Source organism: Rattus norvegicus, chromosome 16 (genome assembly GCF_021556685.1).
Source record: "Rattus norvegicus strain SHRSP/BbbUtx chromosome 16, alternate assembly SHRSP_T2T, whole genome shotgun sequence".
NCBI lineage: Eukaryota > Metazoa > Chordata > Mammalia > Rodentia > Muridae > Rattus > Rattus norvegicus.
In genome coordinates this window covers 23,564,190-23,579,623 of record NC_141549.1, presented here as the reverse complement: position 1 = coordinate 23,579,623, position 15,434 = coordinate 23,564,190, and the positions used below count along the sequence as shown (strand labels likewise).

The 15,434-nt window shown below is 39.0% G+C and overlaps 1 protein-coding gene across 2 annotated transcripts in view; it reads right to left on the bottom strand.

Annotated features, from left to right (window-relative positions):
- The window catches only part of LOC148000474 (uncharacterized), a 78,444-nt gene that overhangs the window by 33,686 nt on the left and 29,324 nt on the right, over nucleotides 1-15,434 (bottom strand). For both annotated transcript variants that reach the window (XM_087589378.1, XM_087589379.1), the window contains exons 2-4: nucleotides 2,549-2,663; nucleotides 1,648-1,821; nucleotides 558-664 (exon numbers count right to left, since the gene is read on the bottom strand). In XM_087589378.1, the coding sequence (XP_087445504.1) occupies nucleotides 558-664; nucleotides 1,648-1,821; nucleotides 2,549-2,663 (396 nt within the window). The remainder of the gene's footprint in view (nucleotides 1-557; nucleotides 665-1,647; nucleotides 1,822-2,548; nucleotides 2,664-15,434) is intronic.

Sequence of the window (15,434 nt, the reverse complement as noted above, 5' to 3'; positions counted from 1 at the left end):
CCAACATTGCTAGTTAATTACAGGATGAAAGTTTACCGAACACCTCCTAGCAAAAGGTAGTTTTCTACTGCATTGGACATTTCAAACAGATCATTAGGAAACACTATTTATTACCTGTGATTATGTAACATATAATTCTAAAGATATGGCTTATACTGTCACTTTTAAGGTCAGAAATTATAAAATTTCAGACTCAGGGACTGGGGGTGTTTATTCATGGTAGAACATTTGCCAATGACACACATGACCTTTAATTCAGTGGCAAACTGTGTCAAAATAAAAAATACTGAAGTGGACCAACAGCTGATCTAGCTTATTCTTTGTCTTGGTTCATGACTCACGAACTGAACTACTGAGCTATGTAGTACTCCTGGTACTGCTGTTCTTTTGTTGTGTTGGAACAGTCTCTTTTCTAGCTCATATTTCGTGTGTAATAAGCTTTCTAAATATTTCTCTCAGAGTTTTTCAAATCATTTAATATCATATTAATATTCCTGACTTAAGCAATTCTCACCATCAAGAACAACACTAAGATTGTAGAAGAGAAGAAACTGTACCTGTTTGACACTTGCACGGCCTGTGCATCTGCACTCATTGATTCTAAGAAGTTTATCATTTCAGTCTGATTTTCATATGTTGCAAGTTGCAGTGGTGTCAAGCCATACTGTAAAGAAAACAATATTACATTTTATAAAACAACTTGTTTCTCAACTGAAAGTTCATCACAGATTTTGTGAACATAAACACACACTGTACTGAGTCACAAGGCATCATTTTTCCTACAACACCTGCTGTGCTTTCCACACACAGCTCTCTTCTTCCCTTTGACACATCTTTTGTCTACACAACACTGCATATGAACACCAATCCCTTCCAGAATTTTCCCCAAACACTCAATGGTTCCAATCTTCTTAGCTCCAAAAACTAGGACCTCCATGGACACAACCCCAAAATATAAAGTTTGGTATGCCCCTGTTGAAGGAGTGTGCTCAAGAGGTATCTGGAGCAGAGTTTCTCAATCTGCACTCCAAATATATTTCTTTTCTAAACTAAGAATTATCTCCCAAGGGCAATAGCATCTTCTATGAATACCAAAACTTTTGAAAATCATAAAAATGTTTTGTATATTTTCTCAATGATCAGATTTTCTAATTTGCCTGACACCTCTCTCCTTTCCCAGTCTGCCCTCATCCCTGAGCCAAACACACATCAATACCTTCTTAGCAGCAACCCAGTTCTATATATTCTACAATCATTAAACTTGAAATGTATTTCTTTTCCTTGTTGGTGTAGATGTGATGTGATGTGATGTGTGTGTGTATGTGTGTATGTGTGTGTGTGTGTCTGTGTGTGTCTGTGTGTGTGTGTGTGTGTAATCCTAAAGCCTATAATCTTGAATTTCAAACTTAAAGTCAACGCTGAGACAAAATATGCTATTCTGTGGGGTTTTTGGCACTAATTATAAATACACACACACACACACACACACACACACACACATATATATATATATATTTAAAGAGAAAAAGCGTTCCTCTGAACACATTCAGTGAGAATGCTTGAGGTTCTGCATGTAGAAAATAGGTCTGAGTGTCCCAGCTAGAAGTAGCTAGAAGTGCATTGGGAATGAAGTTGAATGACCTTTACCTCTGTTTTGGCTTCAATATCTACGTTGTACTCCAGGAGCATCTTTACAATTGCTATGCTGCCCCTGGAAATGGCATGGTGAAAGGCTGTATTCCCACTGTAATCCATCAAATTTGGATTAGCATTGTGCCTGAGCAATACACAAACACAATGTGTGTTGTCCCGCTGCGCAGCCTGTGGAAATTGTACAAAGAAATACATCTTCACTTCAAGGAAGCCAAGGGAGACATTTCTACAATGGCACTGAATAGTTTCTCTGAAATCAGACAGAGTTTTAGTTATTCATATTTTCCCTCCATTTTGACACAAGGTCTTCTTAAATACTCCAGGCTTGACTCATTTAATGATCTCCCCACCACATCTTTTTCCAAGTGGTAGAATTAAGGGGTTCTACCAACCCACCTAGATGTCCTAAGCACTCAGGTCTGTGCTGGTTGGCTGTCACAATGCAGAGATTGCTTGTTTGCTTAGATTTTGTTCTTTTTGCCAATGTGATACATGCTTAATACACCTGGAAAGATCCTCACTTGAGGAATTGGACTGGCCTCTGGGGCACTGTGTGGAACTATTTTTTTTTATTTAGACAGAAGTAGGAAAGCCCAAGGTCTTGTGGTAGGGGCATGCCTGAGTTCAAAGTTGTATAAAAAAAAGCTGACCAAACCTGGGTAAAAGCCATGGAAAGCTGCATTCTCCCCTGATCTCTAGTTTAGTTCTTCCCCCCAGTTCCTGATTTGATTTCCTGACCAGGTTTCCCATGAGGATCAACTGGGATGAATAAATGTAAGCTAAATAACTTTTTCCTCTCCTGAGTAAGTTTTGGTCTGTGTTTTCTCACAACAACAGAAACCAAACAAGGACACCTCTAATCCATTTCATACCAAAACAGATGGCCAATAGCTACCTTAATCAACGGTGTGCAGCCTTCATCATCCTGGATGTTAATGTTGGACCTATTTTCTAATAACAGTGTCACTACATCTGGATGGTTGTGGGCACTCGCATAATGCAGCGATGTCCTGCAAATTGAAAACACATTTAGCAACATCTCTGAATTCCCAGTAAGACTATCATCACCTGTAAGTACTACATAATATGAAGGTGATTTCTATCTGATGGAAGAAAGTAACTACAATGTTCTTATTTATTGAGGTCTACTCGAATGTTCATTTACTGTGCTAGGGATATGGTACATGACTCTTCCTATTTAAGGCAGGTGTTCTATCCTGACCTTCTTCGCTGCTCAAAGCAGCCTGTCTGAATCCTAGAAAAGTTCCCAAATTGATCTCAGCTTGAATTTAAATCATACTCTAATATCTGGAACTTACTAGTTACTCCTCGGTATTTTCAGGAGCTCCATGACTCCATGTCCCCATCCAAGGGATGAACATTAAACATATCTTAATAGGGGCTACTCTGATGTTTCAGTTCGAATGGGGAAGAAATCTGCTACAACACTACAAGCATTTCCAGCTCCTGAGAGCTCAGCATTTCCTGATCATGGTAATGATTTCTCTTCCTAGTGATAACAAACAGAACTATTCTGTGAGAGAAAAACAGGATTTTATCAGCAGTACACATAAAAAAATTCATATAAAAGAAGTTTACATTTCTTAATCCTCCTATCTTATCCATTGTGGTTACCTTCATTTTCATTCACATTTTACCCTCTCTAAGAATGGAAGGTCATTTATCCTTTTTATTATTTTACAACTATAATTAGCAATACTTTTAGCACTTTACAAAATTAAAGGTAATTATCATGCAACCCATTGTGGCCTACATTAAACAAAATATGTCACAATCAACAGGTAAGTGGCAATTTTACCGGTCACTTGCATCTATGTACATTTTTAACAGTGAACAAAATATAAGCCCTCAGTCCTCAATACTTTCTTTTATTTTTATTTTCACATTTCATTTTTTATGCCCATATGTAACACTTCTATACTCGGTATAGAAACCAGGACCTCATGCTTTGCCGTATATTGATCAATGTGCCCATGGACTCACACCAAAATCAGGTAAATATTGCTACAAGGTAATAACCTATGGTGGCATAGCTGCCTTGCTTGAGATTCATAGAGTTTCAGTAAAATGAAAGGAGGGTTCCAAAGAGTAATGTTCATTTCATGTTATATTTAAATTTATAGAATGTAAGGAAGCTTGACTGGGCAGAGAAATGAAGTTTTACAAATGGGAAGATCTTGAGAGATATTAGAACGTGTATTCTACACAGGGGATATCTAAGTTACATGTGGGGAATAAATGGACTGACAGAATGAAAAATTACCATTGGACAATTCAGTGTTTTTAAAGAAAATATTCAATGAACAGAAGAATATTTTAAAACTAAACTTCATTCTTGTATTCTTTATATGAAGCTCCACCTTAAAGACTAATTAACATCTTAGAATAACAAAATGATCAAGAAGCATGTGAACTAGGGAAAATATGCTGGTGTGTCATCGATTCCCCTTCAACCATAAAGACAGGATATAAGAATGAGGTGCTAACCTTTAAAAGTCTTGGAAAAATCAGGAATTCAAAGCTTACTATAAACATAGGAAAAGCAATATACAGCAAACCAATAGCCTACATCCAACTAAATTGAGAGAAAGTTGAAGGAATACCACTAAAATCAGGGAGTAGTCAAGGATGCCCCCTTAAACAAATTCAGCAAAGTGGCTGCATACAAAATTAACTCAAACAAATCAGTAGCCTTTCTCTATTCAAAGGATGAATAGGCTAAGAAAGGAATTAGGGAAACAACACCTTCAGAATAATCACAAATAAAATAAAATAACCCAGTGTGACTCTAACCAAGCAAGTGAAAATCCTGTTCGGTAAGAACTTCAAGTCTCTGAAGAAAGAATAGAAGATCTCATAAGATGGAAAGATCTCCCATTCTCACAGATTGGCAGGATTAACATTATAAAATTGGGCATCTGTCCAAAAGCAATCTACTGATTCGACGCAATCTCCATCAAAATTCTAACTCCATTCCCCATGGAGGTAGAAAGAGCGATTTGGAAATTCACTTGCATTAACAAAAAAACAGGATCCTGAGAACTATACTCAACAAGAAAAAAAATTCTGGGGGAATCACCCTCCCTAACCTTAAGCTGTATTACAGAGCAATAGTGATAAAAATGTTATGATACTGGTACAGCGATAGGCAAGTAGATCAATGGAATAGAATAGGAGACCCAGAAATGAACCCATACACCTACCTATGGTCACTTGATTTTTAACAAAAGAACTAAAACCATCTAGTGGGAAAAAGATAGCTTTTTCAACAACTGGTGCTGAATCAACTGGCACTCAGCATGTAGACTGCAAATCAAACCTTTCTTATCACCCTGTACACAGTTAAAATCCAAGCAAATCAAGGATCTCCACATAAAACCAGATATTCTCAACTTAAAAGAAGAAAACATGGGGAAGAGCCTAGAATACATGAGCCTGGAATACTTGGGAAAATTTCCTGAACAGAACAGCAATAGTTTATTCTCCAAGATCAAGAATCAACAAATGGGACCTCATCAAATTGCAAAGCTTCTGTAAGGCAAAGAGTACTGTCATTAGAAAAAAATGGCTACTAACAGATTGGAAAAGATTTTTATGATTCCTACATCTGATAGAAGGCTTACATCCAATATACACATAGAATTCAAGTAGTTAGACTCCGGAGAATCAAATTACTCTATTACAAAATGGGGAGCAGAGCTAAACAAAGAATTCTCAATTGAGGAATATCAAATGGCCAAAAAGAACCTAAAGGACTGGTCAACATCTTTAGTCATCAGAGAAAATGCAAATCAGTATCACCCTGTGATTCAATGCCACACCAGTCAGAATGGCTAAGATCAAAACTCAGGCAACAGAGGTAGGCGAGGATTTGGAGAAGGAGGAACACTCCTCCTTTGTAGGTGGGAGAGCAAGCTGGGACAACTCTGGAAATCTGTTTGGAGGACCCAGCTTTACACACTCCTGTGCATATACACAAAAAGGGCTCCAACATAAAACAAAGAAACATATTCCATTACATTCACAACAGCCTTATTTACAATAGCCAGGAGCTGGAGAGAACCCAGATGTCCGTTCATCTAAAGAGTTCACATGGAAAGACCCCTGGCTTCAACTGCATATGTAGCAGAGGATGGCCTTGTTGGGCACCAATAAGAGGAGAAGCCCGTGGTCCTGCCAAGGCTCTAGCCCCAGTGGAACGGAATGCTAAGGCGGGGAATCCGGAAGGAGTGGGCAAACAGAAAAAAAATTCTGGGGGAATCACCCTCCCTAACCTTAAGCTGTATTACAGAGCAATAGTGATAAAAATGTTATGATACTGGTACAGCGATAGGCAAGTAGATCAATGGAATAGAATAGGAGACCCAGAAATGAACCCATACACCTACCTATGGTCACTTGATTTTTAACAAAAGAACTAAAACCATCTAGTGGGAAAAAGATAGCTTTTTCAACAACTGGTGCTGAATCAACTGGCACTCAGCATGTAGACTGCAAATCAAACCTTTCTTATCACCCTGTACACAGTTAAAATCCAAGCAAATCAAGGATCTCCACATAAAACCAGATATTCTCAACTTAAAAGAAGAAAACATGGGGAAGAGCCTAGAATACATGAGCCTGGAATACTTGGGAAAATTTCCTGAACAGAACAGCAATAGTTTATTCTCCAAGATCAAGAATCAACAAATGGGACCTCATCAAATTGCAAAGCTTCTGTAAGGCAAAGAGTACTGTCATTAGAAAAAAATGGCTACTAACAGATTGGAAAAGATTTTTATGATTCCTACATCTGATAGAAGGCTTACATCCAATATACACATAGAATTCAAGTAGTTAGACTCCGGAGAATCAAATTACTCTATTACAAAATGGGGAGCAGAGCTAAACAAAGAATTCTCAATTGAGGAATATCAAATGGCCAAAAAGAACCTAAAGGACTGGTCAACATCTTTAGTCATCAGAGAAAATGCAAATCAGTATCACCCTGTGATTCAATGCCACACCAGTCAGAATGGCTAAGATCAAAACTCAGGCAACAGAGGTAGGCGAGGATTTGGAGAAGGAGGAACACTCCTCCTTTGTAGGTGGGAGAGCAAGCTGGGACAACTCTGGAAATCTGTTTGGAGGACCCAGCTTTACACACTCCTGTGCATATACACAAAAAGGGCTCCAACATAAAACAAAGAAACATATTCCATTACATTCACAACAGCCTTGTGCCACCAAGTTACAAATCCAGCAACAGGAATGGGTGACAACCTGTTGAGTCATTAACCAAAGGATCCTATAGAAAACCTTGACCATCAGAAGCCAGTGCCAAGACTATTGGTTGCTCTATACAATCTGATGTTCAGGACTGACTTCTGAAGATAACATTTCTGTCATCACAGGGGGGGATAGGTTGAGCCGGGGTCTAACTAGACTCTTCACACTACTAACCAGAGTTCATAATACTGGAAGGTAACCTGTCTGCTACTGGAGGGCAAAGGTAATCCTCAATATCGGTCAGCTTCAAACCCTGAAACCTACAGTAACACCTACAAAGAAGCTCAAAGGCATCTTCAAATCTAATTATAGGTGATCTAGAACCCTCATATCTTCACAGGCCCAGACATACATATAGTGCACACACAGACACGTAGGCAAAACATTCATACATGTGAAAGAAGCATAATCTTTCAATAATAACATGTTTACAGGTATGTAATACACTTATGCAGCAAATTCATCTTTTTCAAGTATATAATCTAGGAGTGCATTCTTACTATGTCATTAAATTATGCATCACTTATACTATTGGTTTTAAAAATATTTTAAGTTTGAGAAAACTCTGTGGCCATTAGAAGGTACTCTTTATTCCTCCAGATCCTATCCCCTATCAACTTGTTAGGCACCAGCTCAGCCTATCCCTCTTTAATGACAGAAGTGTTACTTTAAGTATAGGAACTTAAGATCAGGATGTGTAGAGCACACCATACCCCATGATGTGCCTGGGTTTCATGGATGCTTTGAGTTAATGAGTAAACTGGCTGCAATCCAATCTAACATTTGGTCTCATTCGGTTGGTTTTTGGTGTAGATGTTGTCGTCGTTGTTGTTGTTGTCATTGTTGTTGTTGCTGCTGCTGCTGTTGCTTCTGACATTGTTTGATAGATTGATTGGTTTTTTGGTGTCTAGTTTTTTGAGGTTTTTGTTTGTTTAATTGATTCCTTGTGTGAGTGATTGGTTGATTTTCAAGAAAGTTTGTCTCTGCCCACCCCCTTTCTCTCTCTCTCTCTCTCTCTCTCTCTCTCTCTCTCTCTCTCTCTCTCTCTCTCTCTCTCTGTGTGTGTGTGTGTTTGAGTGTGTGTAGTTCTGGCTGTCCTGAATCTACCTCTGTAGACTAGGCTGGCCCCAAACTCGTGAAAATCTACATGCCTCTGCTTCCTGAGTGCTGGGATAAATTTCTATGCCCCCACCAACCAGGTCATTTTGCATATTTAACAAAAATGAAGTCATCTAATATAGAAATATCCCCTTTCTTGGTCATTAAATAATAGCTTCTTTTATCATAAGATAGTGTCAATGCCTCTGTCCATCTCTAGAGACTAGTCCATTGTATCAATATGATAAACTCTGTTTACCCATTCATCATGCTGGACCATTTGGGGTTCTCTCTTTTGTCTTTTACACTTAGCAGGGCAATTATACATCAATCACAAAAAAAAATGAGCTTCAGACTTGCCCTCAGGACAATGTGATGGAGAAGATACCTCTACTGTGATTCACTTTTCCCAGATTATATCCACATTTTGTAGAGTTGCTTAAAATCAACCAGCATCCTAGCCTCCAAGGCTCCAGTGCTGCTGTTGAGCAGAGTCAGAGAGGATGGAAGAGTGAATTTTGGGGGCATTCCTGTAAAACTAGGTCTTATGGATGGAACAAATGCTAGCAGTCATGAGTCCAATACAGGGGCCTTTGCTGAAAACACCCCACACAGAATGGGGCATCCTAATTCCATCAGGTACTAGAAGGAGCTCCTGAAGTTTTAAAGAGTACCAGTTGAAGACTGGTTTTCACTTGAAAAATACACTAAAAAGCTACTGATGTAATAAAGAGTATAGAAAATTGTGGCTTTCACTTAGAACATTTTCATGGGAAACTCTTTCTTTTTTTTAATTAACTTGAGTATTTCTTATATACATTTCGAATGTTATTCCCTTTCCTGGTTTCCAGGAAAACATCCCCCTAATCCCTGCCCCTCCCCTTCTTTATGGGTGTTCCCCTCCCCATCCTCCCCCCATTGCCGCCCTCCCCCCAACAATCTAGTTCACTGGGGGTTCAGTCTTAGCAGGATCCAGGGCTTCCCCTTCCACTAGTGCTCTTACTAGGATATTCTTAATGGGAAACTCTTAATTAAAAGGCAAACAGTTTAGGTCAACACTCATAGGATGAGTCACTAGGACTAGCAGCAGAGTCTTTGACAAGAGGGAGTCCTACTTAGCAATCTCATGATAAACCCTCACAAATCAGAGGCCCACTGCTCTCCTTGGACTGTTTTACTAACAGTGCTGTGCTGGCTTTCTTTTACAACTTTACAGCGTATGCAGACCAGACTCCATAAATTGTCATGTCTGCAAACGTCATCTGCTGTTCGTGACGTCACTTTATCTCTGAAAAAAACTGAGCTTCACTAAGGATCACCTTGGACATGGATACATCTACTGTCATGGTATTGGCCTGCTGCCTGCCCGATGGCAAAGAAGGACAAATGAGTCACCTCCAGGACACTGCAGTCACAGAGACATGGATTCTCCTTGATCAAGGTTCCAATCTCCTGGATTGTGTCATCTGGTAAGTGCGTGAGAAGTATTTGTTCTTTTCACACATAAAATCCTGTTCACCAAAATCAGTGAGTGCACAGTGCACCCTTCAGGTGCAGACCTGACCTATTAGACTGAGAATAAATTTTAACAAACATCCATGCTCAGTGGAATCCAAACATCACATCTGTCTTCCCAAGTGGAGGATATTTATACTCATTAAATTGCAGATATTACTAAAATACCTAAATACTGAAGGGAAACCCAGGGTGGCTGGTGCCATTGTGCCGTCCTTAGGTGATGCTCCCACAGGTCCTCTGAATGCACGAAAGGGAAAGTACTGACCTCTACCTTCATCCACTCAGCAATTCCTTGTTTGAATCCTATTGACTTCTTAGTATTACTTCTCAGATTCCATGTTGTTTTTTCTTCTCTTTTACTAGGGACTTGGTATTATGTCTGTAAGTCACTCACTACAGTAATCTATCACCCCAATCTCTTAGAATCTCTACGTTTATTTGCTATAGAGATAATGAAGTCTTGAGGGAGAGACGTAAAGGAGTCATCCCATTTAAAATGGAGTTACCACCTTCTCTGTACACTTTCCAGGTTGGGGTCTCTGTGTTAGTGTCTATAGCCTACAAGAAGATGATGCTTTTCTAATGAGGGTTCCAAACACAGATCTATAGCTATGACAGTCATTTCATTGATACGGATAAGAGTACTGAGTTTTCCTCTTGGCTTAGGACATATCTACTCTTAGGGTTTTGGCTGCTTTAGCAGTTTCAGGCCTGGCTTCCATCACATAGAGTGTGTCTGAAATAGAATCAGGAAATAGAATTATTTCCATAATATGTGTTCCACTACTGTACCAGAACATCTTAAGAGCCAGTAACTGGTTTACTTTGCAGTATTTGTAGCTTTGGGATAACCATGTTTGCATTTCTGTTCTGAAATCATGCAGACTACTTTATGTATCATGAATGCTACTTGGTAGGTGTGAAGCTTAATAGATAAGGTTTTTCTTGTGTTTATAGAGTAAATATACTTATTTTTTATAGGAATCTATTAAGATTTTTACGAATGGTAGAGGCATCATTTTCAGCTAAATGATGATGATCATTGATTTATGCCATGTTTTAAATTTCAGGAGGTATGATTTATGAATGGATGTTTTTATTCTCTATGCTATAGGAGTAATGTTCAGGAAGTACCATTCTGCACAGCGAAGTCAAACATATTTCCTATTTTCTCATCTCCCACATCTGTGGTATGAAGTCTTATGTTTTGTTCCATGATGCATGTGGCATTGACTTTTGTGCTTGTTCTGTGTAATGGACCAAGTTTCTGTCTTCTCCATGAAGCTGTCTCTATTCATCAGTATAATTTGTTAACATGCTGTCAATTCCCCATATACCATGGATTTATTTTTAATTTTTATTTTTTAATTAATTAGTTAATTAATATATACTTTCCTTCAATCTCTTCTCTAAATTTTGGCTTCATATTTCCTGCTATAAATATTTTTGTTTCCCCTTCTAAGAAATACTGACACATAGACATTTTGGTTGTCCTTCTTCTTGAGCTTTATGTGATCTGTGGATTGCACCTTGGCTCATTTGAGCTTTGGGGCTACTATTCACTTATCAGTGAGTGCACACCATCTGTGTTATTTTCTGGGGTCACCTCACTCAAGATGATATTTTCTAGTTCCATCCTTTTCCCTATGAATTTCATGAAGTCATTGTTTTTTAATAGCGGAGAAGTACTGCGTTTGTGTAATTGTACCACATTCTCTGTATCCATTCTTTTGTTGATGGACTTCTGGGGTCTTCCCAGATTCTAGCTATTAAAAATAAGGCTGCCATGGACTTACTGGAGCATGTTTGTCTGTTATATGTTGGAGCATCTATTGGCTCTATGCCCAGAAATGGGTATACCTGGGTCCTCAGGTAGTACTATGTCCAATTTTCTGAGGAAACCCCCAGCTGATTTACCAGAGCAGTTGTACCAGCTCGCTATCCAAGTAACAGTGGAGGAGTGTTCTGCTTTCTCCACATTCTTGTCAGAATCTGTGGTCACCTGAGTTTTGTTCCTAGCCACTCTGAGGGGTGTGAAGTAGAATCTCAGCATTGTTTTGATTTGCATTCCCCTAATGACTAAGATTGTTGAAGAACATTTCTACAGGTACTTTTCAGTTATTCGATATTCCTCAGCTGAGATTTCTCTGTTTAGTTCTATATCCATTTCTCTAATAGGATTATTTGGCTCTCTGGAGTTTAAGTTCTTGAGTTCTTAGTATATATTGGATATTAGACCTCTATTGAATGTAGGATAGGTGAAGACCTTTTCCCAATCTCTTGGTTGCCGTTTTGTCCTAAAGAGAGTATCCTTTGCCTTGGAGAAGCTTTGCAATATTATGAGGTCCCATTTGAAAGTCCTTGAGCAGAAGCCATTGGTGTTTCTTTTCAGGAAAATTTCCGCAGAGTCCCTACGTTCGAGGCTTTTCTCCACAGTTTCCCCTATGGCTTTGAGTGTTTTCTTTTTATGTGGATGTCCTTGATCCACTTGCCCTTGAGCTTTGCACTAGGGAAGAAGATCAATTTGCATTCTTCTGGGTGCGAACTTCCAGTTAATCCAGCAACAATTATTGAAAAAGCTATCTTTTTTCTACTGTATGGTTATATTTCCTGTCAAACATCAAGGGACCATAGGAGTATTTGTTCATTTCTGTGTCCTCAATTCTATTACATTGATCTACCTGCTTGTCTCTGTTTTAATACCATACAGTTTTTAAAACTATTGCTCTGTAATACAGCTTGAGGTCAAGGACGGTGATTCTATCTTTTATTGTTATTATTTCTTTATGTTGAGGATAGTTTTCTCTATCCTTGTTTTTTTTTTTTTTGTTATTCCAAGTGAATTTCCAAATTCATCTTTCTGACTCTATGAAGGATTGAATTGGAATTTTGATAGATTGTATTGAATCAGTAGATTGCTATCAGCAAGATAGCCATTTTTTATTTATTTACTTTTACACTTCAGATTTCATTCCCCTCCCAATCCACCCCCTGACAGTCCCACATCTCAATATTGCATACCTCCTCCCCCTACCCCTTGTCTCCTCCACAAGGATATACCCAGCCCAGCAACTCCACCATATGTATAAGCTTCCTGGAGCCTCTAGTCTCTTGAAGGGTAGACATCTGCTTTACCTGAACCCAGACAGGGGTGTTCAATGACTCATGGCTGTCTGTGTACAAATTTATGGACAGATGCTTAATTATGTTTCCCAACCTATGAGCCTTTGAATACTGTTGCAGATTTCATTATTGCTTTACCTCTATGGTGTATTAACTCCAAATCTGTGCCGGTGAGGGCTCAAGCTGCGCTAATGTTGATGACTGTGTGACCTACATGGCTCCTTTATATTGACCTATTAAATTAATGATGGATTTCTAAATGTCATTAAAGAATCGTGTTGGTATTCTTAGGGGGTTGCACAGATTATCTAGATAAATTTTTGTGTTATGGCCACTGTCTTACGTAGGACTTTAGTTGTGTGAACAGACACCATGGCCAATGAAACTCTTAAAAGGAAACCATTTCATTAGGGCTGGTTTACAGCCTCAGAGGTTCAGACCTGTTATCATCACAGCAGGATCACTGCAGCCACCAATCAGACATGGTGAAGGAGGATCTGAGAGCTGTAGATCTTCATCTGGATGGTCCTGCAGAATACTGCCTTCTAGGCAGCTAGGATGAGTGTGTTAAACCCCTTACACACAGTCGCACACCTACTCCAACAGGGCCACACCTACTCCAACAGGACCACGCTTCTAATAGTGCCACCCCTGAGCCAAGGAAATATAAACCATCACATCCAACTCCATCATATTAATCCTTCTGACCTAGGAGCGTGGGGCCTTTCCATGTTACTGTATCTTCTTCTGTTAATTTACGTTAAGTTTAGAGTTTTTACTGTACAAGTCATTCAATTCCTTGGTTATATTTAATCTATAATATCTGTGAGAATCTGTTAGTTTGCTTATTTGCAGAGTGTGCTGGGTATTTGAATTTAGGAAACTAACTTGGTTTTATGCATTGCTTTTCCTCTAATACAATGCTGAACAATTGAATAGCTGCAGGGGAATTTTGGTGGAGGCTTTAGAGTCTTTTGTGTATATCAACCACCCAGGCCTAAATAAAGTGACATTGGCTTCATTCTTTCAAGGGTGTACATCTATCACATTCACTTGTGCTGTTATTCTAGCTAAGACTTCAATGATTTTATTGAACAGGGGAAGATCAAATATATTTTTCACATTTCTGATTTCTGATTTAGTGTGAATGCTTGGCATAAATATTTTAGAATGATATTTGCTGTGTACCATTCTTATCTTGTCTTTATTATATTGAACTGTATCCTGGGTCTGATGGTTTGTATGTGTGAAGCCGAGGAAGTAGCAGTATTAGAAGTTGTGACCCTGTTGGAATAGGCATGTCACTGTGGGTGTGGGCTTTAAGACCCTGATCTTAGCTGCATGGCAGTCAGTCTTAAACTAACAGCCTTCACATAAACATGTAGACTACTCAGATATCAAAAAACAATGACTTTATGAAATTCAAAGGCAAGTGGATGGAACTGGAAAATATCCTGAGTGAGGTAACCCAATCACAGAAAAACACACATGGTATGTATGCACTCATTGATAAGTAGATATTAGCCCAAATGCTCGAATTACCCTAGATGCATAGAACACATGAAATTCAAGAGGGATGACCAAAATGTGATTGCTTCACTCCTTCGTTAAAAGGGGAACAAGAGTACCCTTGGGAGGGAATAGGGATGCAAAGTTTAGAACAGAGGCTGAAGGAACACCCATTCAGAGCCTGCCTCACATGTGGCCCGTAAATATACAGCCACCAAACTAGATAAGATGGATGAAGCAAAGAAGTGCAGGCTGACAGGAACCAGATATAGATCTTTCCTGGGAGACACAGCCAGAATAAGGCAAAAACATTGGCGAACGCGAACAGCAAACCACTGAACTGAGAACAGGACCCCCGTTGAAGGAATCAGAGAAAGGACTGAAAGAGATTGAAGGGGATGAGACGCCATATGAACAACAATGCCAACCAACCAGAGCTTCCAGGGACTAAGCCACTACCCAAAGACTATACATGGACTGATTCTGGGCTCCAACTGCATAGGTAGCAATGAATAGCCTAGTAAGAGCACCAGTGGAAGGGGAAGCCCTAGGTCCTGCCATGACTGAACCCTCAGTGAACGTGATTATTGGGGGGAGGGCAGTAACAGGGGAAGATGGGGATGGTAACACTCATATAGTAGGGGAAGGGGAGTGGTTGGGGGATTTGGCCTAGAAACTGGCAAAGGAAATAACAGTTGAAATTTAAATAAGAAATACCCAAGTTAATAAAGATGGAGGAAAAAATACTGAATAAAAGAAAGGAATGTAAACCTTTGAGGCAAGTTGTAAACCTGTCACTAGAATTCATTAATTAAATATTAATTCTATGTGCATATTGTTTAAACATCTGTGTTTCTTTCAATGGCAAACTGTGATCATATTCAAAATGAGGCATTTCCTTTCATTTTTCTGACGTTTCCTTTTGCTATTGTCAATATAATTGAAATAAGGTGAGATAGGACTCTTGAATGGACATACACTTCCTGCCTTGTTTTCCTATTATACAATCTTCTGCTTTATCAGGAGCTCTGAAGAATTAGCTAACGTATGCAGAAAAACAGTAGACTAAACCCTTCTGAAAATGTGCTGTCAACAGAAACAAAATCCTGCGCTTCCTTCACTACATGATTTTTATAAAGCTATTAGAATAAATTGACGAAGTTCATCATCACAAACATCTCCCCATTTGATTTCAAGCAGGCATGGTAACAGAATCGGCTCTGCATGGCAAACCTGAGACCTGA